Raw genomic sequence first — 25,654 nt, forward strand, 5'->3', positions numbered from 1 at the left:
TCATAACAATGGCTGCAACAGAGCGAATGGAATGGCATCAAACTCATGGATACCATTCCATTACCACAAGCCCATCTTCCCCAATTAAGGTGCCACCAACCTCCTGTGAAGTGTATATATCTTATGATCACCATCCAATGCAATTAGAAATTCATGACACACTGAGATTACAGCAATCCCCTTTTATTATACTGTACAAGAACAGAGTCAGTGTTTTACTCCTGTGGTGGTTGCTGTCCTCTGCCACGTCCAAATCCGCCTCTCTGCAACACACAATACCAGTTGGTAAGTTTTCAACCGTTGAAGATCTCAATTGACAAGTGGGCATTAGGCTACAATAAGACATGGCACCCACTATTGATTTTAAATACATTACTTACGAATTGGAACTCAGTAGCTGCACCAGCGCCTGCTTCAGCCTTCTTGTCTGCACCAGCTAAAAGGACAGAAAGTATGATCATCAGACAAGTAGAGATTCAGGTCATTTACATAAAGTTTACCATTTGCTGCAATGCCCTATCAGCCACCATGGCAAAGCAAATATTAGCATCGGCTCAGTGTTTCCATATTGGTGCATCATTATTGAACGTAATAAACAGGTGGCTTGAGTACTCACGTGGTGCAGCAGAACGTCTGTAGTTGTCTCGGTCTCCTCCTTCACGGTTAAACCTAGCTGGCCGCTCACCTCTCTCACCCTCCATACCTGAAACAGACGGATATGTTTTACACCACTCCTCTGATCTGCACACTACTATAACATCCGCAACATTCACCACTATTCATCCATGAAGGGAACCTGCTGACTGACTACAGGAAACAGTAAACCCTGGATTACTAATGGAAGTACAATACAAACATCACATAAATAGAATGAATAGAGTGGCCACGATCCTCTATTCTACATGACAATCATATCTGTTCAACAAAATATATTTATATCTGAACTTTGAACCCTCTTGAACAGGCCCCAGGTGACATAGACATGGTCATGATATTCAAACTACCTTTAGGCCTGGGCCGGGCGGTCTCAGGGCGCATCTGACGACGCAGAGTGGCGGGAACAATCTCTGGGGGCAGATGCAGGAAGTCCCTCAGGTACTGGATGCCCTCATTGGTCAGGTACCAGTAGAAGTGGCGCCAGGCAAACTGCTCCTTCACGTACCCAGTTGACTTCAGAGACTGCAGAGGGAGGGTCACAGTCAAGTTGAGGACAAGGGCAACAGTTAAGGACATATTCTGCTAGGGGAAAGGGGGATACCTAGTCAGTTGTACAACTCAATACCTTCAACTAAAATGTGACTAACGCATTTAACCAAACCCCTCTGAATCAGAGAGGAGCGAGGGGCTGCCTTAATCGACATCCACGTCTTCGGTGCCCGGGGAACAGTGGGTTAATTGCCTTGCTCAGGGGCAGAGATGACAGATTTTTTACCTTGTCAGCTCAGTTACTGGCCCAACGCTCTAACCACTAGGCTACCTGCCGCCCCAGTTTATTGCGTGTCAAAGACAAATTTCCCCTTGGGGACAATAAAGTTTATCCCATCTTAGTCTCTATTTTCATTCTCCATCATGTAACACTATATGAGGCACCAGAAGAAAGTACAACATCTAACCTGCATGGCCTTCATTACGTGTAGGTTGGGCACATTCCTATCTGCCAGCTCCGGGTGCTTAGCCAGATGCACATCCTTTTTGGCCACCATCACCCCCTCCTTGAAGAGTAGCTCGTAGATGGCTATACGATTCTTCTTGGGCATCAGCATCTGGAGGGGCGGAGAAGAACATGTCCATCACCTGTTGAACATGCTAAGCTCATGTAGCTCATGTCAACATGCATCAGCTGTGCCGTTGAGACCTCCATGAAGTGTAATAAGATAATGGTCATACGAATGCTGGGTTCACGTGCTAGTCGGAACTCTGTCATTTCCCCATTGGTTCCTGCATGAACCCCCCCCAAAAAAAAAGGAGTCCTCCTTGCTAGCTATCAAATCACACTTTATTGGTCACATACACCTATTTAGCAGATGTTATTGCGGGTCTAGAGAAATGTTTGTATTCCTAGCTCCAAAAGTGCAGTAGTATCTAACAATTCACATCAATACACACAAATATACAAATAAAATTATGGAATAAAGAAATATTAGGAAGAGCAATGTCGGAGTGGCATTGAGTAGAATACAGTAGAATACAGAATATACATAATGAATAAAACAGTATGTAGACATGATTAAAGTGACCAGTGTTCAATTATTAAAGTGACCAGTGATTCCATTTATATTTACATAGGGCAGCAGCCTCTCAGGTGCAGCGTTGAGTAACCACTTTTTATGGTGCATCTGTAAAAGTTTGTGAGGGTCTATGGGGCAAAGCCAAACTTCTTCAGCCTGAGGTTGAAGAGGTGCTGTTGTGCCTCCTTCACCGCACTGTCTGTGTGGGTGGACCATTTCAGATTGTCAGTGATATGGAGGCCAAGGAACTTGAAGCTTTTCACCTTCTTCACTGCGGCCGCGTCGATGTGGGTGGGGGCGTGCTCCCTCTGCTGTCTCTTGAAGTCCACAATCAGCTCCATAGTTTTCTTGACATTGAGGGAAATATTATTTTCCTGGCACCACTCCGCCAGGGCCCTCACCTCCTCCCTGTAGGCTCATCATTGTTGGTAATCAGGCCCACTACTCACACTTTGTGTCGTCTGCAAACTTGATGATTGAGTTGGAGACGTACGTGGCCACGTAGTCATGGGTGAACAGAGAGTACAGGAGGGGGCTGAACTCGCACCCTTGTGGGGCCCAAGTGTTGAGGATCAGCGTAGTGGAAGTGATGTTTCCTACCTTCACCACCTGGGGGCAGCCCGTCAGGAAGTCCAGGACTCAGTTGCACAGGACAGGGTTCAGACCCAGGATCCTGAGCTTAGTGATGAGTTTGAAGGACACTATGGTGTTGAAGGCTGAGCTGTAGTCAATGAACAGCATTCTCGCATAGGTATTCCTCTTGTCCAGATGGGATAGGGAAGTGTGCAGTGCGATTGCATCGTCTGTGGATCTATTGGGGCAGTATGCAAATAAAAGTGGGTCTAGGGTGACAGGTAAGGTGGAGGTGATACGATCCTTAACTTGCCTCTCAAAGCACTTCATGATGACAGAAGTGAGTGCTATGGGGTGATAGTCATTTAGTTCAGTTACCTTTGCTTTATTGAGTACAGGAACAATGGTGGACATCTTGAAGCTGGTGAGAACAGCAGACTGGGACAGGGAGCAATTGAATGTGTCGTAAACACTCCAGCCAGCTTGTCTGCACATCTTCTGAGGACGCGGCTAGGGATGCCGTCTGGGCCGGCAGCTTTGTGAGGGTTAACATGCTTAAAATGTCTTACGTCGGCCAGAGAACGAGAGCCCACAGTGCTCGGGATCAGGCCGTGTCGGTGGCACAGTGTTATCCTCAAAGCAGGAGAAGGTGTTTAGCTTGTCCCGGAGCAAGATGTCAGTGTCTGTGACGTGACTGATTTTCCCTTTGTAATCCGTGATTGTCTGGAGTCCCTGCCGCATACGTCTCGTGTCTGAGCCGTTGAATTGTGACTCCACTTTGTCTCTGTACTGACGTTTTTCCTGTTTGATCGACTTACGGAGGGCGTAACTGCACTGTGTGTATTCAACCATATTACTGCATTCAACTTGCCTTGGTTAAATGCAGTGGTTCGCGCTTTCAGTTTTGATCGGGAGAAACATCGGTAGACAGTGTCCTTCTCTCCCACCTGCCCTCAACGTCATTAACAGAACTGAGGAAAACAGTGCCCGACAAGCGAGGGCGAAGGACACTGTCTACCTGTCACCCCCAAGGCGACACTCTGTGCTAGCTTGCAAGTTAGCACACGGTGTTGCCCTCGCCTCCCCCTGCTGTGTACCGGAGAAAACCTGTGCTCGACAGGTGGGGCAAAGGACACTGTCTACCCGTCATCCACGCCTCCCGCTAGCAAAGGAGACAGAAGGCTAGGGCAATACCACAGATAGAACAATGAGCCAGATATTTCACCAGATGTATAAATGTGAAGCATCCGGTTGGCGTTTCCACTCACTTCCAAATATGGTGATGAGAGGAAGCCCAGGGGCTGGCATTGGGAGAAGATTGAGCGAGATGGATTTTGGATAACATTCTGAAAATGTTCTCATAAATAAAACATTTGATCTCCAAACAATTACAATTTTCCAAAACTTGAATCTGTAACAAACAGAGTGGACTGCGTTTTGTAGACTTTACCCTTTGCATTGTTTAGAATAACACAGAACCCAAACCGGCTGTGCGCATGCGCCATCGTGCATACATTTATTTTGTCCCCCCACACGCGATCACGACATGCAGGTTAAAATATCAAAACAAACTCTGAACCAATTACATCAATTTGGGGACAGGTCAAAAAGCATTAAACATTTATGGCAATTTAGCAAGCTAGCTTGCACTTGCTAGCGAAGTTGTCTTATTTAGCTAGCTTGCTGTTGATAGCTAATTTGTCCTGGGATATAAACATTGGGGCGGCAGGGTAGCCTACTGGTTAGTGTTGGATTAGTAACCGAAAGGTTGCAAGTTCAAATCCCCGAGCTGACAAGGTACAAATCTGTCGTTCTGCCCCTGAACAGGCAGTTCGTCATAGCCCGTCATTGAAAATAAGAATTTGTTCTTAACTGACTTGCCTAGTAAAATTGAGATGTTATTTTACTTGAAATGCACAAGGGCCTCTACTCCGACAATTAATCCACACATAAAACGGTCAACCGAATCATTTCTAGTCATCTCTCCTCCCAGGCTTTTTCTTCTCGACTTTATATTGCGATTGGCAACTTTCATAAATTAGGTGCATTACCGTCACTGACCTCGTTCGTCTTTCAGTCACCCATGTGGGTATAACCAATGAGGAGATGGCACGTGGGTACCTGCTTCTATAAACCAATGAGGAGATGGGAGAGGCAGGACTTGCAGCGCGATCTGCTTCACGCAGCTTACTTCTATTTTAGCGCTTGGCAACGCAGACGATTATTGGCGTGTGCGAGCAGTGTGGGTGCAATAATGCAATCATATAGATTTCTACATTTATTTTGCAACGCTCACACACGTGACGCGAGCGGTGTAGTCAGCCTGTAATTGAGTTATTGCAAACGCACACTTCAGAGTAGGCGATCCCTACCAGAAATATGCAAATAAATCCTAGACCATGCGAATAGGACCTCACTAGCTCGTCTTTGGCTCTGCCCAACTCCTTGCTTGTTCTGCCCACTATGATTAATTTACTCCCATTGGAAACAACAGGCTCGGTTAGTTATTCAAATCTTTGGGCGACACCGTGTGCTACCTAGCATGCTAGTTATCTACCACAGTGTTACACCCTCCTCCAGTGTACCAGAGTCCTCCCTAGGTCTAGCTGGCTAAGCTAGCAGTGTCCTTCACTCCCGCCTGCCCTCGTAGTCCTGAACAGAACTGTGTGAAAACAGTGCCCGACAGGCGGGGGCAAATTACCTTGTCTACTGGTGTACAGCTAGCTATCTATCTTTGTCGTCCCTTCTTCTATGGGGTTTATCTGCGGCTGTCAACCAACAGTTATTGTGCATTGTCACCTACTGGAGCACATCAAGCTGAATATTGTATACAACTGTGATTTCTGTGGAATGGAGGAGACAATTTTGCATTTGTTCTTTGCCTGTATTTATAGTAGAATGTTTTGGATTGACATACATAATTTTGTTACAAAAAAATAGGACCAGTTGTACTATTTAATGGTTTTGATATGATTTATTTCAGAAATTCTGACATAGATAAAGATGTAGTATATTTAATTCAACTGCTAATAATACTAGGTAAATTTCATATTCACAAATGCAAATTGTCTAATTAAAAACCAAACTTTTTTCACTTTATAAATGAGTTTCAACAATATGGCACCACTAACTAAAATGAAAAACAAAAAGGCAATTAAAACTTGTTGTATTATTAATGAATATGATTTGTTTGTTTAGTATTCCTGGCAATGTAAATCGTTTGTTTGTATGCTTGTTTGCATGTGACTATTCCTCTTTTGTTTGTTGATATTTGTTAATAAATAAATAAATAAATGTATTAAAGTGAGCAAAAGCAAAACAAAAAAAAGCTACTGGAGCACCCCTGCCTCCCGCCTGTCCTAAGATTAAAATAAATAAATAAACGGACCAACAGAAGTATAAAGAGGGGTTCCTGTAAACTGGTCGCATTTATACACCTGCTGCGTTCAACCAGTTAACAAGTCGGACATTTCCAAGTTTCCTAGTTCCGACCAGCACCTGAATGCGGCATACTGCAGCTGACCTGACCCACTGCCGGCATCAAAATAATATCAAATGTCTGATTCTGGGTGTGTATCCGGAAATTCAAGACGTGTAACTAACTTGACTTAGTGAGCTACCGCTAACTAGTTGGCAGCAAACATTTCTAGCTAGCATCCAATAGACCACACAAAAGATACGAACAATATGGTAGAAAGGTTGAGGACTCGTCTGTGTCAAGGCAATTTGGCATAGTTCGCTAGCTAATTAGTGGCTAGAGCTAGCTGCTTGTTACTCGCTTTGCTAACGTTCTCAGCTGGTTAGTTAGCTAATGTTAACCCATTATTTACTTCCTGGGTCCCTCGATAAGTGTTTAAAGGAATAAACCGGGATATTCTCGAACGCTACAGTTAGCTAGTTATAAAGCCACCACAGTAATGCTAAATCGTGTTATTGTATCAGTGGAGAACACAGGGCAAGCTAGCTGCCGCCACATAGTTATCAGTCGTGAAGCTAACGTTAGCTAGAAACAGACGTTTAGGGCCAAAAAACAACATTCAAGCATAAATAGACGTTAGACTATTTAAAGAAGCACAATTCAAACACAACTTTAATTTATGACAACGCCATTTCGTACGATGTTTGAGATAATACAGAATAATCAAAGTAGGCCGCTTTTCTACCTTGATTCTCGTTTTGAGACCGGAGCCGGAGAGACCGACGCATGCGTATTGATGTGGTATCCAGCGCAGCCGTGAGAAATTAAAACGTCCCTGATTATTCAATATGTTTTTTGTGCGGGTGTGCGTATACCATTTGGTTTGAGTGTTATGGTTTTCTATATTTTTTACATGTATTTTTCAGGGTACATGGTTTTCTATATTTTTGGTGACGTCACATCAGCAGTCATGATTAGTCTACAGTTCATAGGTTAATTATGTAATGTACTTTAAGATATTTGCAAAAAGTAGTAATGTTCTGAGTGGATGTAAATACCAGCCTGTTTCAGCTTTTGTCAAGGCAATGATTGGCTATGGTTGGATTTATCGAATCTGTATGCATCAAACTGTATGCACAGCGCCTCAAGCTTTATTGCGCAAAATGGTATGCAGCATCATCTGGATATTTATGCAACATTCACCTTCTGCTACCATTTCTGTCAAGCAGTCTACACACAGTTTGACACATACCTTTTGATAAATCTAACATATACACCACACAGAACGCACTGGAACTGCCTCTGCAATGCAATGATGCAAGGCAAAACAGCTTTCAATTGGACATTAATGTACTTCTGGTGTACCAAAATGCAAATTCACTCTCGGTGTGATCGAGGCATGGATGGCTTGACAGAAATGGTAGCAGAAGGTGATTGTTGCACTTTTGTGCACACAGAACCACATGATGGGACGGTCTGTGTGCACCATCCCCCTGTTGTAAACAACAGCACGAAATCTAAGGAAGTCTCTAGATTTTGCTCGCTTGAAGTAGAGTATCTCATGATAAGCTGTAGACCACACTATTTGCCAAGAGAGTTTTCATCGGGGCCTCCCGGGTGGCGCAGTGGTTAAGGGCGCTGTACTGCAGCGCCAGCTGTGCCATCAGAGTCCCTGGGTTCGCGCCCAGGCTCTGTCGTAACCGGCCACGACCAGGAGGTCCGTGGGGCGACGCACAATTGGCCTAGCGTCGTCCGGGTTAGGGAGGGCTTGGTCGGTAGGGATGTCCTTGTCTCATCGCGCACCAGCGACTCCTGTGGCTAACCAAGGTTGCCAGGTGTACCCTCCGACACATTGGTGCGGCTGGCTTCCGGGTTGGATGCGCGCTGTGTTAAGAAGCAGTACGGCTGGTTGGGTTGTGTATTGGAGGACGCATGACCTTCAACCTTCGTCTCTCCCGAGCCCGTATGGGAGTTGTAGCGATGAGACAAGATAGTAGCTACTACAACAATTGGATACCACGAAATTGGGGACAAAAAGGGGTAAAATTCAACAAAAAAAAGAGAGTTTTCATCGTAGCTGTTTATTTACCACCACAGACGGCTGCTGGCACTAAACCCGCACTCAGTCAGCTGTATAACGAAATAAGGAAAACGCCCACCCAGAGGCAGCACTCCTAGTGGCCGGGGACCTTAATGCAGGAAGACTCAAATCAGTCTACTACTTTCTATCAGCATGTTAAATGTGCAACCAGGGGAAAAAAACTCTAGACCACCTTTACACCAAACACAGAGACGCATACAAAGCTCTTTCGCCCCCCATTTGGAAAATCTGACCATAATTCCATCCTCCTGGTTCCTGCTTACAAGCAAAAACTAAAGCAGGAAGCACCAGTGACTCGATCTGGAAGACTGGCTTCATCAATAAGTGCAAAGACAACGTCGTCCCCACAGTGACTGTGCGTACATACCCCAACCAGAAACCATGGATTACAGGCAACATCCGCACTGAGCTAATGGGTAGATGGGCTGCTGCCTTCAAGGAGCGGGACTCTAACCTGGACGCTTATAAGAAATCCCGCTACCCCCTCAGACAAACCATCAAACAGGCAAAGCAGGACTAAGATTGAATCGTACTACACAGCTCTGACGCTCATCGGATGAGGCAGGACCTGCAAACTATTACAGACTACAAAGGGAAGCACAGCCGCGAGCTGCCCAGTGACACGAGCCAACCAGATGAGTTAAATCACTTCTATGCTTGCTTCGAGGCAAGCAACACTGAGGCGTCCATGACAGCATCAGCTGTTCTGGACGACTGTGTGATCACGCTCTCCGTAGCCGGCATGAGTAAGACCTTTAAACAGGTCAACATTCACAAGGCCGCTGGGCCAGACAGATTACCAAGACGGCCCCGGGCATGTGCTGACCAACTGGCAGGTGACTTCACTGACATTTTCAACATGTCCCTGATTGAAGCAGACCACCATAGTCCCTGTGCCTAAGAACACTAAGGTAACCTGCCTAAATGACTACAGACCCGTAGCACTCAAGTCCGTAGCCATGATCTGCTTTGCAAGGCTGGTCATGGCTCACATTAACACCATTATCCAAGAAACCCTAGACCCACTCCATTTTACATGCCGCTCAAACAGATCCACTGATGATTTTTTATTTATTTTTATTTTACCTTTATTTAACCAGGTAAGCAAGTTGAGAACAAGTTCTCATTTACAATTGCGACCTGGCCAAGATAAAGCAAAGCAGTTCGACAGATACAACGACACAGAGTTACACATGGAGTAAAACAAACATACAGTCAATAATACAGTATAAACAAGTCTATATACAATGTGAGCAAATGAGGTGAGAAGGGAGGTAAAGGCAAAAAAGGCCATGGTGGCAAAGTAAATACAATATAGCAAGTAAAACACTGGAATGGTAGTTTTGCAATGGAAGAATGTGCAAAGTAGAAATAAAAATAATGGGGTGCAAAGGAGCTAAATTAATTAATTAATTAAAATTAAATGCAGTTGGGAAAGAGGTAGTTGTTTGGGCTAAATTATAGGTGGGCTATGTACAGGTGCAGTAATCTGTGAGCTGCTCTGACAGTTGGTGCTTAAAGCTAGTGAGGGAGATAAGTGTTTCCAGTTTCAGAGATTTTTGTAGTTCGTTCCAGTCATTGGCAGCAGAGAACTGGAAGGAGAGGCGGCCAAAGAAAGAATTGGTTTTGGGGGTGACTAGAGAGATATACCTGCTGGAGCGTGTGCTACAGGTGGGAGATGCTATGGTGACCAGCGAGCTGAGATAAGGGGGACTTTACCTAGCAGGGTCTTGTAGATGACATGGAGCCAGTGGGTTTGGCGACGAGTATGAAGCGAGGGCCAGCCAACGAGAGCGTACAGGTCGCAATGGTGGGTAGTATATGGGGCTTTGGTGACAAAACGGATTGCACTGTGATAGACTGCATCCAATTTGTTGAGTAGGGTATTGGAGGCTATTTTGTAAATGACATCGCCAAAGTCGAGGATTGGTAGGATGGTCAGTTTTACAAGGGTATGTTTGGCAGCATGAGTGAAGGATGCTTTGTTGCGAAATAGGAAGCCAATTCTAGATTTAACTTTGGATAGGAGATGTTTGATATGGGTCTGGAAGGAGAGTTTACAGTCTAACCAGACACCTAAGTATTTGTAGTTGTCCACGTATTCTAAGTCAGAGCCGTCCAGAGTAGTGATGTTGGACAGGCGGTTAGGTGCAGGTAGCGATCGGTTGAAGAGCATGCATTTAGTTTTACTTGTATTTAAGAGCAATTGGAGGCCACGGAAGGAGAGTTGTATGGCATTGAAGCTTGCCTGGAGGGTTGTTAACACAGTGTCCAAAGAAGGGCCGGAAGTATACAGAATGGTGTCGTCTGCGTAGAGGTGGATCAGAGACTCACCAGCAGCAAGAGCGACCTCATTGATGTATACAGAGAAGAGAGTCGGTCCAAGAATTGAACCCTGTGGCACCCCCATAGAGACTGCCAGAGGTCCGGACAGCAGACCCTCCGATTTGACACACTGAACTCTATCAGAGAAGTAGTTGGTGAACCAGGCGAGGCAATCATTTGAGAAACCAAGGCTGTCGAGTCTGCCGATGAGGATGTGGTGATTGACAGAGTCGAAAGCCTTGGCCAGATCAATGAATACGGCTGCACAGTAATGTTTCTTATCGATGGCGGTTAAGATATCGTTTAGGACCTTGAGCGTGGCTGAGGTGCACCCATGACCAGCTCTGAAACCAGATTGCATAGCAGAGAAGGTATGGTGAGGTTCGAAATGGTCGGTAATCTGTTTGTTGACTTGGCTTTCGAAGACCTTAGAAAGGCACGGTAGGATAGATATAGGTCTGTAGCAGTTTGGGTCAAGAGTGTCCCCCCCTTTGAAGAGGGGATGACCGCAGCTGCTTTCCAATCTTTGGGAATCTCAGACGACACGAAAGAGAGGTTGAACAGGCTAGTAATAGGGGTGGCAACAATTTCGGCAGATAATTTTAGAAAGAAAGGGTCCAGATTGTCTAGCCCGGCTGATTTGTAGGGGTCCAGATTTTGCAGCTCTTTCAGAACATCAGCTGAATGGATTTGGGAGAAGGAGAAATGGGGAAGGCTTGGGCGAGTTGCTGTTGGGGGTGCAGTGCTGTTGACCGGGGTAGGAGTAGCCAGGTGGAAAGCATGGCCAGCCGTAGAAAAATGCTTATTGAAATTCTCAATTATGGTGGATTTATCAGTGGTGACAGTGTTTCCTATCTTCAGTGCAGTGGGCAGCTGGGAGGAGGTGTTCTTATTCTCCATGGACTTTACAGTGTCCCAGAACTTTTTTGAGTTAGTGTTGCAGGAAGCAAATTTCTGCTTGAAAAAGCTAGCCTTGGCTTTTCTAACTGCCTGTGTATAATGGTTTCTAGCTTCCTTGAACAGCTGCATATCACGAGGGCTGTTCGATGCTAATGCAGAACGCCATAGGATGTTTTTGTGTTGGTTAAGGGCAGTCAGGTCTGGGGAGAACCAAGGGCTATATCTGTTCCTGGTTCTAAATTTCTTGAATGGGGCATGTTTATTTAAGATGGTTAGGAAGGCATTTTTAAAAAATATCCAGGCATCCTCTACTGACGGGATGAGATCAATATCCTTCCAGGATACCCCGGCCAGGTCGATTAGAAAGGCCTGCTCGCAGAAGTGTTTCAGGGAGCGTTTTACAGTGATGAGTGGAGGTTGTTTGACCGCTGACCCATTACAGATGCAGGCAATGAGGCAGTGATCGCTGAGATCTTGGTTGAAGACAGCAGAGGTGTATTTAGAGGGGAAGTTGGTTAGGATGATATCTATGAGGGTGCCCGTGTTTAAGGCTTTGGCGAGGTACCTGGTAGGTTCATTGATAATTTGTGTGAGATGATGCAATATCTATTGTACTCCACACTGCCCTTTCCCACATGGACTAAAGGAATACCTATGTTAGAATGCTATTCATTGACTACAGCTCAGTGTTCAACACCATAGTGCCCTCAAAGCTCATCACTAAGCTAGGGATCCTGGGACTAAACACCTCCCTCTGCAACTGGATCCTGGACTTCCTGACGGGTCTCCCCCAGGTGGTAAGGGTAGGTAACAACACATCTGTCACGCTGATCCTCAACACTGGAGCCCCTCAGGGGTGCGTGCTCAGTCCCCTCCTGTACTCCCTGTTCACCCACGACTGCATGGCCAGGCATGACACCATTAAGTTTGCAGATGACACAACACTGGTAGGCCTGATCACTGACAATGACGAGACAGCCTATAGGGAGGATGTCAGAGACCTGGCCAGGTGGTGCCAGAATAATAACCTATCAACGTAATCAAGACAAAGGAGATGATTGTGGACTACAGGAAAAGGAGGACCGAGCACATTCTCATCAACGGTGCTGTAGTGGAGCAGGTTGAGAGCTTCAAATTCCATAGTGTCCACATCACTAACAAACTAGAATGGTCCAAGCACACCAAGACAGTCGTGAAAAGGGCACGACAAAGCCTATTCCCCCATCAGGAAACTAAAAACCTTTGCATGGGTCCTAAGATCCTCAAAAGGTTCTACAGCTGCACCATCAAGAGCATCAAGAGCCTGACTGGTTGTATCACTGCCTGGTACAGCAATTGCTCGGCCTCTGACTGCAAGGCACCACCCCTGTCATAGACTATTATTTCTAATACCGCATGGCAAGCGGTACCGGACTGCCAAGTCTAGAACCAAAAGGCTTCTCAGCAGCATTTACCCCCAAGTCATAAGACTCCTGAACAGCTAATCAAATGGCTACCCTGACTATGCATTGTGTCCCCCCAACCCGTCTTTTACGCTGCTGCTACTCTCTGTTTATCATCTATGCATAGTCACTTTAAATAATCCTACATGTACATATTACCTCAAATAGCCCGACTAACTGGTGCACCACTCTGTACAGGTACCACCTGTATATAGCCTCCCTACTGTTATTTTTTACTGTTTTTTTGTATTTCTTTACTTATCCATTGTTTACCTAATACCTATGTTTTACTTAAAAACTGCACTTTTGGTTAAGGGCTTGTAGGTAAGCATTTCACTGTAAGATCTACACCTGTTGTATTCGGCGCACTTGACAAATAAACTTTGAATTGATTTGATGCTGCATACTATTTTGCGCAAAACCCTATCGGTGTAATTGAGGCGTTAGTCAATTCTTTGAGAGAAAAACAGTAATTTAGAGTGTCATTTAATTTCAAAGCTAAAGTGGATGTCTACACTTAAAACTATCAAAATTCCATCTAGTTGTGCTATGCCCGTTGAGACATTTAAGTCATATTTAAGGGCTATTCAAAACATTTGCAATTATCAATATATCGACAATCTTGACTGCACCCATGGGCCATAGCCTCGCAGCACTCTCTATTCATAACACACCATAGCCTACAATGTGTCTATATCGAAGTAACTGTAGAACGACCAAACTGTTTCCAATCCGCCCTAGACAGTACTCTGATGGTGAACAATATTGAAGTATTTAATGAGGCAAATGACTTCGTTGGACCATCCCCCAATGTGCACGGGTGCTTTGCAGCTCCCCCTTGCTGCGTGCATCGTGATCTCGCAGATGCAGAGTCTCTTGCAAAAGAAGGGTCGCCTTCTGTCATTGCAAAAAGAGAACTGATAAAAATTCTGAAATATTTGGATAACACGCGAACACCCTGGTAAGTCAACCTAACAAGTTTGTCCGTTGTGGACGTTACATAGTGTCGATGGTTAGATAACGCTGTGTAGCCTACTGGCAAAGGGAAACGGATGAAGGAATATTCCTCGCATGGTTCCCACCGTTTACATAAATTTACCTGACCAACGTCAGATTGCAATCCAGTGTTTTTTTTAATTAATTTTTTAAAATATTTTAACGACATATTCTTCATAATTATGAAACGCATATACGAATGCATTGTTATTAAATGGTCAAGACCTTGATCTAGCCTAGTATGTTGTTGTTTTGTATGTTGTAAAGGGTATACTGCTGTTTTATGTTTTCACTTGTCATCTGGAAATGTTGGTTTGCTTTATGTCGTATTTGGCAATTGTCTTATTGCTTTAGGCTACGTGAATTATATAGTTTTATTACATAATATTCTACAACAGATTGTTTCCCACCATGCAGATGTTTTCCTCTTTGATCACACAATGATAATAAATTAGCCGTTTACAGGCTATATGCTCCTGTTTTCCTTGTCAAATTGAAGCATTATGGCTAAGCCTTTTCTTATGGGTAATTGTAACAATGTAATTTAACCTGTGTATGAATAGATCGAATAAAATTAATTTAGAAGAAAGTACTGCAGGCTATCGGCCGCAGATGCTACCATCACACGTCCTTTTTGGTGGTCAAGGTTGTTAGATTGCCATTTATGCACCCTCCTAGCACTAACAGTGAGATAAACAAGACCATGGAGGTAGCCTGGACGAATAAACAAGTTCGCAATGATGCTTCTGAATACTATTCCATAAAGCAGTCGACCAACGACGAATAGTAGTCTATGTTTATTGTTTAGTAGGCTATCAGGTCTCCCATGTGCAACATTTGTACAATGTAATGCCAGAAAATCAGGAGGCAGATTAGGGTATGGAATACTAATGAGGGCATTCCGGTCTGACGTTATGTAATAGCCTGTCATATCACAGTGAGGAGCCATCGCTACTGTATTTGAAAGCCTTATTGTTTTTCTTGGTGGAATCTCTGCCGCTCCTCTCTCACGAATCAACAATATTATTGGCATTGATGGAATTGTATTTCCTATCAAGTGTCTCAAGCAAATACACTATGTATACAAAAGTATGTGGACACCCCTTCAAATTAGTGGATTCAGCTATTTCAGCCACACCCGTTGCTGACAGGTGTATAAAATCGAGCACACAGCCATGCAATATCTATAGACAAGCATTGGCAGTAGAATGGCCATACTGAAGAGCTCAGTGACTTCCAACAAGTCAGTTAATCAAATTCCTGCCCTGGTAGAGCTGCCCAGGTCACCTGTAAATGCTGTTATTCTGAAGTGAAAATGTCTAGGAGCAATAACGGCTCAGCCACGAAGTGGTAGGCCACATAAGCTAACAGAACTGGACCGCTGAGTGCTGAAGCGAGTAACGCGTAAACATTGTCCTCGGTTGCAACACTCACTACCGAGTTCCAAACTGCTGCTGGAACCAACATCAGCACAAGATATGTTTGTCGGGAGCTTCATGAAATGGGTTTCCATGGCCGAGCAGCCGCACACAAGTCTAAGATCACCATGCGTAATACCAAGCGTCAGTTGGAATGATGTAAAGCTCTCTGCCATTGGACGCTAGAGCAGTGGTGAATCATGCTTCACCATCTGGCAGTCTAACGGACGAATCTGGGTCTGGGGGATGCCAGGAGAACGCTACCTGCCCCAATACATAGTGCCAACTGTAAAGTTTGGTGGAGGAGGATTAATGGTCTGCGGCTGTTTTTCATGGTTCGGGCTAGGCGCCTTAGTTCCAGTGAAGGGAAATCTGAACGCTACAGCATACAATGACATTCTAGACGATTTTGTGCTTCCAACTTTGTGGCAACAGTTTGGGGAAGGCTCTTTCCTATTTCAGCATGACAATGCCCCAAAGCAAAGCGAGGTCCATACAGAAATTGTTTATCGAGATCGGTGTGGAAGAACTTGACTCCCCTGCACAGAGCCATGACCTCAACCTCATCGAACACCTTTGGGATGAATCGGAACGCCGACTGCGAACCGGGCCTAATCGCCCAACATCAGTGCCCAACCTCACTAATGCGCTTGTGGCTGAATGGAAGCAAGTCCCCGCAGCAAATGTTCTAACATCTAGTGGAAAGCCTTCCCAGAAGATTGGAGGCTGTTCTAGCTGCAAAGGGGGGACCAACTCCATATTAATTCTATAAGAATATTTTGAAGATAAATACACAACTCAGAGGACGACAGGACTAGGATTTACAATCAGTAGGAGTTAGTTTTCAGTTAGGATCTGTGGGATGTCAGTCATGAACTCAGAGCTACATGTGCTACGTGGGCCACGTTTTCATTGGTCTGTACATTGAGTCTGGAGTGGGATACTTTTTTTTTGGCCATTGGCCAAGTTGTACTGCAAGGACTTCTGATTGGTCAACCCCAGACTAGGGTGGGGGGTTATAAGTGGCATCCTGTCCTTTGTTCTGTGGAGAAAAACTGAAGGACAGGGTAGACTGAACGTCTACTTTTCAGCATAGCACCTATGATTTGTCCTGCTCAAATAAATCTATTTTCTCCCCCTGATTTGCTTTGCGGTCTGTGTTATTGACGAATAACCTCAGTTGCTAACAATGCCCATGATTGATGTTCAACAAGCAGGTGTCCACATACAGGTGTCCACATACTTTTGGTCATGTAGTGTCTGTCTAAGTGCAGTCAAAACACAAGATAGACCGGTAGAATGCACATGTAAAAACATTTATGCAGTTTGGGGATGTTTATATCATTAGTGATTCTTCTGCACCACTAGTTATGGCTGATGAAACAACCGTGGGATGTGATGTTAAATCCTTATTCACAGCGCAAGGTCTTGTAGGAGGTAGCCTACAACTGAGAACTGGGCAATAAATAAGGGGACGTCAGGCCCTTCAGAGAAATGGGTTGTTCATGCCTCCCTCATCAGGGTGTCAACAAGGTCTACGAGGGGATCAACTGCCTCAGCATAGTTTATTGATGCAAAGGAAGGGAAGGTAGACTATACGGCCGTTTGTTCTGTCCTCCGTCACTTGGGTGGAGCTGTCCATGGTGCTATGTTGAGCTCTGCTGTCAGTGGGTTGAACCACACCCTCTGCACGTCTGTCAGCAAAGGTGCCACTGAGTGATTTGGCTGCAGAGGAGGGAGAGGATGGAGACGATGAAGTAAGGGGCATAATCCAATTGTAGTGCGGCGTAAGGAGCTGTAAGGGTTTGCTTTTTATTAGCGGACTCCATGCACTTTCCTACCTTGGAGTTGAGTCTTTCAACAGGAACTGTTCAATATCAGAGGACTAAAAATAATCTTGTTGACACAAACTGAGTTTATACTTGGATTACACTTCTCTTTATTAAGGTAGTCTAGCGGTTAGAGCGATGGGCCAGTAACCGAAAGGTTGCTGGTTCAAATACCCAAGATAACAAGGTGAACAATCTCTCTGTGCTCTTGAGCATGACACTTCACCTTCATTTGCTCCAGGGTGCTGTATTACTATGGCTGAACCTGTAAAACAACACATTTCACTGCACCTATCTGGTGTATGTGAAGAAAAAATAAATAGATCTTTACTGACTATTTTTCTTCTCTGGCTTTTTATTTAATTTATTTAACTGGGCAAGTCAGTTAAGAACAAATTCTTATTTTCAATGACAGCCTACCCCGGCCAAACCCAAACCCGGAAGACCCTGTGCCAATTGTGCGCCGCCCAATGGGACTCCCAATCATGGCCGGTTGTGATACAGACTGGAATCAAACCAGGGTCTGTAGTGACACCTCTAGCACTGAGATGCAGTGCCTTAGACCGCTGTGCCACTCGGGAGCCCAAAGGAGGAGGCCCTTGCAGTGCTAAAACACGCACTACAAGTGCCCACATAATCTCTTTGAGGAAAAGCTATTGTAAAGCTGGCACCAACATTCAAAGAGGGCGTGCTGTGCATCCAAGTCTCTTAACACAAACTGTTTCCTGCCTTCACCCATTTATTTGTTCTCCCGCACAATGTCATTCTGTCACTGATCTTGGATTAGTTCAATTTCTCAGTGTCATGTCCGTGGGTCAGGATCTGCTCAAACTCCGCACTCCAACCCAAGCACTCCGTTCTGACACCATCTTTCTCTCATGGCCCTCCCACCCCTCCAGGGGTTCAGCTCCCACTCAGCCCAGTAAACGCTCTTCTCTGTCCTGGCACCCCAGTGGTGGAACAAGCTTCCCCCTGGTGCTAGGACAGTAGAGTCCCTGCCCACCTTCCGAAAACCTCTGAAACCCTACCTCTTTAAAGATTATCTTAAATATTCACACAGCACTTTGTTTCCGAGAACCTGTTGCAATGGATTTGTTTTGGTGCAATGACATAACTGAGATCAGAGAAGTGTGTGGTGGGCAATTAGTTAGAATTATAATATCTACATATAATATAGGCCCTACTAACCTTTGCCTGTTTTCCCTGGCTCACAGTGTTATCCACAGTAGCCTGTGTATGTGTGGGTTTTAATCACAAACACATTTGTGGGTTTTTTGAAGGTCTAATAACATGCTTCACTTGTCTTTGCTTCTGAGAGTGGTTGTGGAAGCTGCTGCTGCTTACAGCCTAAGAGTTTGTTATTAGTATTGCATTATGATTTGCGGTCATGCAACCAACAGCTCTGTCACATCACTGTGGTTATCATAGAGAGTAATGGAATGCACTCTAATTCTGCCGCCAGTGAATGGTCTGTCAGAGGGACGGCAGTGGAAGGAGATGGCAAGCTTGATCACAACAGAGGAAGCTAACCATAATGAAATAGGGCACTCTAGGTAGTTTTTAATCCTCCTCCTCTTCAGTGTTCATCTGTTTTTTTAATACATGCTGAAATATAACTGAGGATTAACAGATGGAGCTTTGCGAAACACGAAAGAAGACATTGTATTTTTGAGATGTGTCATTTGGAATTTGATATCAGATTTACAAAATTGCTGTAGAAGACAACCACTGAGTATGGTCAGTGCTACATTTTGGCAATTGTATTATCAAACACCCAGCAACACCTAAGGATCATGAAATGTTGTCTTGGGTCGGTTGGCCCATAAAAGAAAAATAAGGGTTTTGGGGGGTATTTTTTAAATATCCAACTACAGGAGCCTGCTACCAATGTTCAAAATACACCAGAAAGCATAATGTCACCACAAGCAAATGCAGGTAACTGCCAAAATAAAGGAAACACCAACATAGTGTCTTAAAAGGGTGTTTGGCCACCACAAGCTGCCAGAACCGCTTCAATGCGCCTTGGCATAGATTCTACAAGTGGACCTAAACCATGCCAGGAAAATGCACCCCATAACATCTTATTTGTATCCCTAATTTACTCAAGTGTTTCCTTTATTTTGGTAGTTACCGGTTGCCTACAGTCGGGAAGGCCGCAATTTGAGAAGGGTGCAATTGCGGTTCGCAATTCGGAGCGTTCCTGCATGTGGGCATTCCTGCATCTGCAGGAACCCCTCTTTATACTTCTATTGGTAAATGTTTAAGTTAGTTTGCGGCACAGTGTCCTATCTACCTAGCTACTACACAGTGTCGCCCTAGCCTCCCGTCTACTGTGCTAGCGGAAGGCGGGGACAACCGGTAGATGGTGTCCTTCGACCCTGCCTTTTGGGCACGGTTGTCTTTGGTACACATCAGGCGGGAGGCTGGGGTGACACCGTGTGCTAGCTGGCTAACTTGCGAGCTAGCAGACAGTGATGCTAACTAGCTAGTTAGCAAGCACACGGTGTCGCCCTAGCCTCCCATCTGCTGCTCTAGAGGCAGGCGGGCACTAGACTTGGGCGGTATACTGTATATACCGTATACCAGGGTATTTGGAAATAGCCACAGGATGTTTTTTCAATACTATTGAAACTATTTATTTGAAGTTTTTCAATACATTTTAATATTTTTAACTACTTTTTAAGTAAATACCTGCAGTGCAATAAATTAGGAGATAAAGCAGACCGCGTTCTTCATTTTACCTGTTACATTATGTTACATTATGAAGCTTACCGTAGTTCCCCAGAATAGTTGAGCCAGTCGTGTGTTTGTTTGTAAATAGCACAACGGGAGAAAGCGGGAGCAGGTGAATCCAGCTGTGTATTGACAGGGATGGTGTTTTATATTGAAAGTCAAAAGTGTTTTTTTGCTTCAAAAGAGTGATCAGGGAAGTGCAACCATAGTTTTCCTTCACAGAAAATACATTAGTGCAACACATTCGTCAGAAAATAGCTTAATTTTCACCAGATGACAACAGACGTGCAATGCTATCTGGCTGGCAGCCTCACAAATAAATGAGCTTACAATGAAAAAGCAAGGTCTTTTTTGCAAAAACGATACATGGCCATCATATTTCTAATGTTTACCATAGAAAGAATGTAGCCAGCTACGTTTTCTAATGTTTTAAAGTTAATCTAGCATTTTACCAGAGAAAAGTTGGCTAGCTACACCCAAGAAAAGTACTGGAGAAAAGTGGCTACACATCAGTCAGAGCACTGAATGCCCGTTCGTTCATGAATTCTCATCTGAGTGGGGAAGTGCAAATGAAGCATGAATATGTCTGATGCCTAGCAGAAATTACATTAAGACGCATTTTACATCTGCGTTTACACTTTTTCCTGTGTGAAAAATGCGGAATTCTGCATTAACACAACCCCTACATTTAATTTGTTAGTTAATCTAAGTAAGTGGCTGAATTCATAAAGTGAAGGGACATCATATTTTGTTTGCTTTCCGTCGTGTTTGAGAAGTCAAAGCCATTTGGAAAAGTTATTTGTAAAGCTGCCACGATCTTGATTCCCTTGCATTTCCCCCCCCCTCTCCTTTCTTGGCCCGTCTTCTCCTCTCCCCTCTTGTCCAAGCAGAGCAGGCAGACCCATTGCCCTAGTGGCTCCACACATACACAATGTGTAGCATACACATGCTCCAGAGCCAGTACTGTTCTTCCTATAGACAATCATGCGTCAAAACTTTGTTCATTGCACAATATCTCTCGTTCAACATTCACTTGTAAATGTCCAAACTCACAAAAAATGATATTCGGTAGCTCCTATGTATAACTTTATGAGCTGGACTGCCTGTCTTTGCAATTAGTTTATTTTTGTTTGCGCTCATTAGCATATTTAGCAGCAGCCTCTATTGAAATTCGCCATTACTTGTGGTAATTTCGCTAGCATTCTGGTAATAAACGCCCAATGGGCTTTTTTTGTGCATTTTCGGCACCCCCTTGTGTATTTAACCGGTAATACCGGTATAAGTCCGGTAATATTTCTCCTAGCTAACTAGCAAGCTAGCACACAGTGTCGCCCCAGCCTCCCGCCTGTTGTGCTAGGGTCACCGGTAGACAGTGTCCGTCGCCCCACCTGTCAGCCACTGTTTTCCCACAGTTCTTTCTGTTAACAACGGTGAGGGCAGGTTTTCGGCAGGCGGGAGCGAAGGACACTGTCTACCGCTAGGTAGTGAGGAGTAAGCTAGTAAGCAGGGGAAAAAACTCAGATATGGAGTGGGGGGGGTTCATGCAGGAACCAATGGAAGACCCACATGCAGGAACAATTGTGGGCTGCAGTTGCACACTATTACACAATTTGGCCAGCATGCGCTCCAAATGTACAGCTTTTTGCATAGACATATAATCCATTGAAGGGTTTTGGAACCCTTTACCCTGGCAATTTGACTATTAAACTCATGGGTACTCTAGCAATGGCTGCCAGTCCTGACTTGAATGGGAACAGCCATCTATGGATTATATTTCTATGGTTGGTTGAGGCTGTCTGTTGCCTTTTGAAAATTTCAAAATACAATCGCGGGAAAACGTACAGTTTGGAAATGCCTACTGCTGAAAAGAGAAGACTAATCTGTCTGTAGAACCAATAGAACCCATTTCTTCTCAACTCCCATTTTTTTGCGAACAGCAGCACTGTTTTTCAAAGTAGCTCATCTTGAGACCCGCGCATCGCCTATGGCTTCATCTTCATCATTAGGTGAGTCAGTGTGCCACTGGAAATGTTATTTAGTAGCCAATATATATATAAATATATATAACAAAAGTATGTGGACACCTACTTGTCGAACATTTAATTCCAAAATCATGGTTTGCTGCTACAACAGCCTCCACTCTTCTGGGAAGGCTTTCCACTAGATGTTGGAACATTGCTGCGGGGAATTGCTTCCATTCACCCACAAGATCATTAGGGAGGTCGGGCACTGATGTTTGACGATGAAGCCTGGCTCTCAGTCGGCGTTCCAATTCATCCCAAAGGTGTTCGATGGGGTTGAGGTCAGGGCTCTGTGTAGCCCAGTCAAGTCCTTCCACACCGATCTTGACAAATCATTTCTGTACCTCGCTTTGTGTACGCAGGCATTGTCATGCTGAAACAGGAAAGGGCCTTCCCAAAACTGTTGCCACAAAGTTGGAAGCACAGTTGGAAGCATTTCAAGAAGCTCCCGACAAAAAGTTATTGTGCTGACGTTGCTTCCAGAGGTAGTTTAGAACTCGGTAGTGAGTGTTGCAAACAAAGACCAATGAATGGACTGGACTGACAGCATGTGCTATACACGTGGATGTGGGCTTCCCAAAATGGTGGACTACATGGCCTGTTTGTGACATTCAACAATCACATAGATCTATGTTTTCTCTTAGCTTGGATTTGTTCAGACCAAAGGATAGATTTCCACCGGTCCAATGTCCATTGCTCATGTTTCCACTGGTCCAAAGTCTCTTCTTCTTATTGGTGTCCTTTTGTAGTTGTTTCTTTGCAGCAATTTTACCCTGAAGAAAGGCCTGATTCACGCAGTTTCCTCTGAACAGTTGATGTTGAGATGTGTCTGTTCCTTGAACTCTGTGAAGCATTTATTTGGGTTGAAATCTGAAGTGCAGTTAACTCTAATGAACTTATCCTCTGCAGCAGAGGTAACTCTGGGTGTTCCTTTCCTTTGGCGGTCCTCATGAGAGCCAGTTTCATCATAGCGCTTGATGTTTTTTGCGAGTGCACTTGAAGAACCTTTCAAAGTTCTTGAAATTTTCCAGATCGACTGACCTTCATGTCTTAAAGTAATGATGGACTGTCGTTTCTCTTTGCTTATTTGAACTGTTCTTGCCATAACATGTAGTAGTAGTTGTAGTAGGCTTCTTTGTCTCTGAGTGTTTGTTAGACTGGATCCTTCAGATGTTCCACACACGTTGGTCTTTGGGGAAATGTTATTATTTTCTCGTCTTCGGTTGAGTTTCCTAGACTATTTTACATAGACACATTCACAGTCTGCAGCTGTATATCTTCTTCACTCGTCAAGAGTTTCAGAGGGTCTTACCATTTTCTGGTGTTGTGGTTTTAAACCATTTGTCAGCCATGTAGCCACCGCTCCACACTGTCTGGTCTGTAGAGATTGCAACCATTTCAACGTGTGGGTTGTCCTCACTTTCTCTGGTCTAATGTACATTTTGTTACGAGTCCTTTTTAAGCACCCTGGTCAAAGGGGGTGTTCCATCACACCAGAATAATGTCTGTGCTCACGTAGGCATGGTTACTGACTAGATAAAACTTTCTTTGAATGACAATTTCTCATTTAGAAGGCTAAAATCACATTGCTATCTTTTCACAAATAGTTTCATATTTAATCATATACGTTTTACAACATTTAGATGGAATTCCGATAACTAGGACGTGCACACTTGCAGAGCTACAGTTATCTTGTTATACCATCCTTAATGACGTCACAAAACAACACATTACATGACATGATTAATGTTTGGATCCCCACCAACCATTCCAGATGTTTGGATTCCAAAACGAATGTTCCAATGTCCAGTCTTTTGATGTTAAAGTCTCTCTACACACAAATGATTTTTAACTCAATACTGCAGAGCAGAAGGGAGAGTTTCTGCCAGGTATTTACAATCCGGTTGTTAAGTGATAAATCTCTGGTGGGAGAGAGGAGGAGGGGGGAGTCTGGCAATCTGTCAGCCCTGTGCCAAGCTGATCTGGCACCTATGATCCTCAATCAAGAGAGAGAGAGTCATGACAGGTGGTTACTTTGAAGAATCTCAAATAAACAAATCTAAAAATATATTTTCTCACACTTTTTTTATGTCTTCACTATTATTCTACAATGTAGAAAATTGTAAAATAAAGAACAACACTTGAATGAGTAGGTGTGTTCAAACTTTTGACTGGTACTGTATATACAGCTCTGGAAAAAAGAGACCACTGCAAAATTATCAGTTTCTCTGGTTTTACTATTTATATACCCAAACACAAAGGTATGGGTTTGGGTAAAATTAACATTTTTGTTTTATTCTATAAACTACTGACAACATTTCTCCCAAATTCTAAATAAAATTATTGTCATTTAGAGCATTTATTTGCAGAAAATGACAACTGGTCAAAATAACAAAAAAGATGCAGTGTTGTCAGACCTCGAATAATGTTTAAAAAAATAAGACACTGTGGCTTGTTGGTCTCTCCAGGTCTTGCACCCACTGTGAAATTTGGTGTAGGATTGGTGATGATCTGGGGGTGCTTATGCAAGGCTGGAATTGGGAAGATTTGTCTTTGTGAATGACGCATGAATCAAGCCACGTACAAGGTTGTCCAGGAAAAGAACTTGCTTCCTTCTACTCTGACAATGTTCCCCACGGATTGTTTTTTCCAGCAGGACAATGCTCCATGCCACACAGCCAGGTCAATTGTTGGGGTAGGTTCCTTGTCAATCATTGGCTTATTGATGAAATCAAACAATATCTTCAAGTAAATCAATCAAACCTTTGTTCACATAATTGCAGACAGAAGTTGACAATGGAAACATAGCACGCATGTTTCAGAGTAAGTTCTGCAAAATAAAAAAGGTCAAAGTTGCTTTAATATGCATGCAGTCAACCCCTAGTGATGTATCTGCCTACATCAACACCTTCTACTCATGAGACCAAGCCCATGCATATACAGTTATACAAACTTGCAGGAGCAAACAATAGTCCAGTGTTTTCTAAGGGCTCAGCAGTAATTTCCATTCCTGTGTGGCTTACAATGGAATATCTGACTCGTCTCTTATCTCTTTACTCCCCTGCAAGGTTCTGTGTCTATGTATCTCTTTTAGCCTTGAGGCGCTTTCTCACAGACACCCTGTTTTGACTGCAATGGCTCACACATCTCTCAGACCGTTTCTTATAAGAGGCAGAGACTAGAAAATAACTGTGGAACAGTATTAACCTTATAATCAATATATTGCTAATCTGTGGTCCAGGCCCTATAAATGTAGTGGGGGAGGGTCTTATAGCCCTTCCCCTTCTATTAATACAACATAAGCATAATCAATTATTAAAATACATCAATCATTTGGTGCAGCCCCTATCATGACCCCAAGGTGAACACCATCATAATCAAGGTGTAGATGGAGGACCACCAGATCAAGACCCTGTCATGGCCAGCCCAATCTCCAGACCTGAACCCCATTAAAAACCTCTGGAATGTGATCAAGAGGAAGATGGATGGTCACAAGCCATCAAACAAAGCCGAGCCGCTTGAATTTGTGCGCCAGGAATGGCATAAAGTCACCCAACATCAATGTGAAAGGCTGGTGGAGAGCATGCCTGACGCATGAAAGCTGGGATTGAAAATCATGGTTATTCCACCAAATATTGATATCTGAACTCTTCCTAAGTTAAAACATTAG

General features: G+C 44.1%; 2 protein-coding genes across 4 annotated transcripts in view; one reads left to right on the forward strand and one right to left on the reverse strand.

Annotated features, from left to right (window-relative positions):
• Positions 1-167: 167 nt before the first annotated feature.
• On the reverse strand, positions 168-7,110 carry LOC112221968 (40S ribosomal protein S10). Its single transcript, XM_024384455.2, has 6 exons — positions 6,965-7,110; positions 1,614-1,763; positions 1,005-1,179; positions 617-703; positions 381-436; positions 168-263 (listed from the first exon to the last, which is right to left on the reverse strand). The coding sequence occupies exons 2-6, from the start codon at positions 1,761-1,763 to the stop codon at positions 216-218; spliced, it is 516 nt and encodes a 171-aa protein (XP_024240223.1). The 5' UTR covers positions 6,965-7,110; the 3' UTR covers positions 168-215.
• A 6,686-nt stretch (positions 7,111-13,796) lies between these two features.
• Positions 13,797-25,654, forward strand: part of LOC112221963 (protein kinase C and casein kinase substrate in neurons protein 1) — a 53,935-nt gene continuing 42,077 nt past the window's right edge. For 2 of the 3 annotated variants that reach the window (XM_024384447.2, XM_024384450.1), the window contains exon 1: positions 13,799-13,948. The gene's annotated coding sequence lies outside the window, so the exon portion shown is untranslated. Of the gene's footprint in view, positions 13,949-25,654 lie in introns of all 3 variants that reach the window. The other variant, XM_024384448.2, reaches the window with a different exon arrangement.

Source organism: Oncorhynchus tshawytscha, linkage group LG22, assembly GCF_018296145.1.
Source record: "Oncorhynchus tshawytscha isolate Ot180627B linkage group LG22, Otsh_v2.0, whole genome shotgun sequence".
NCBI classification, from domain to species: domain Eukaryota; kingdom Metazoa; phylum Chordata; class Actinopteri; order Salmoniformes; family Salmonidae; genus Oncorhynchus; species Oncorhynchus tshawytscha.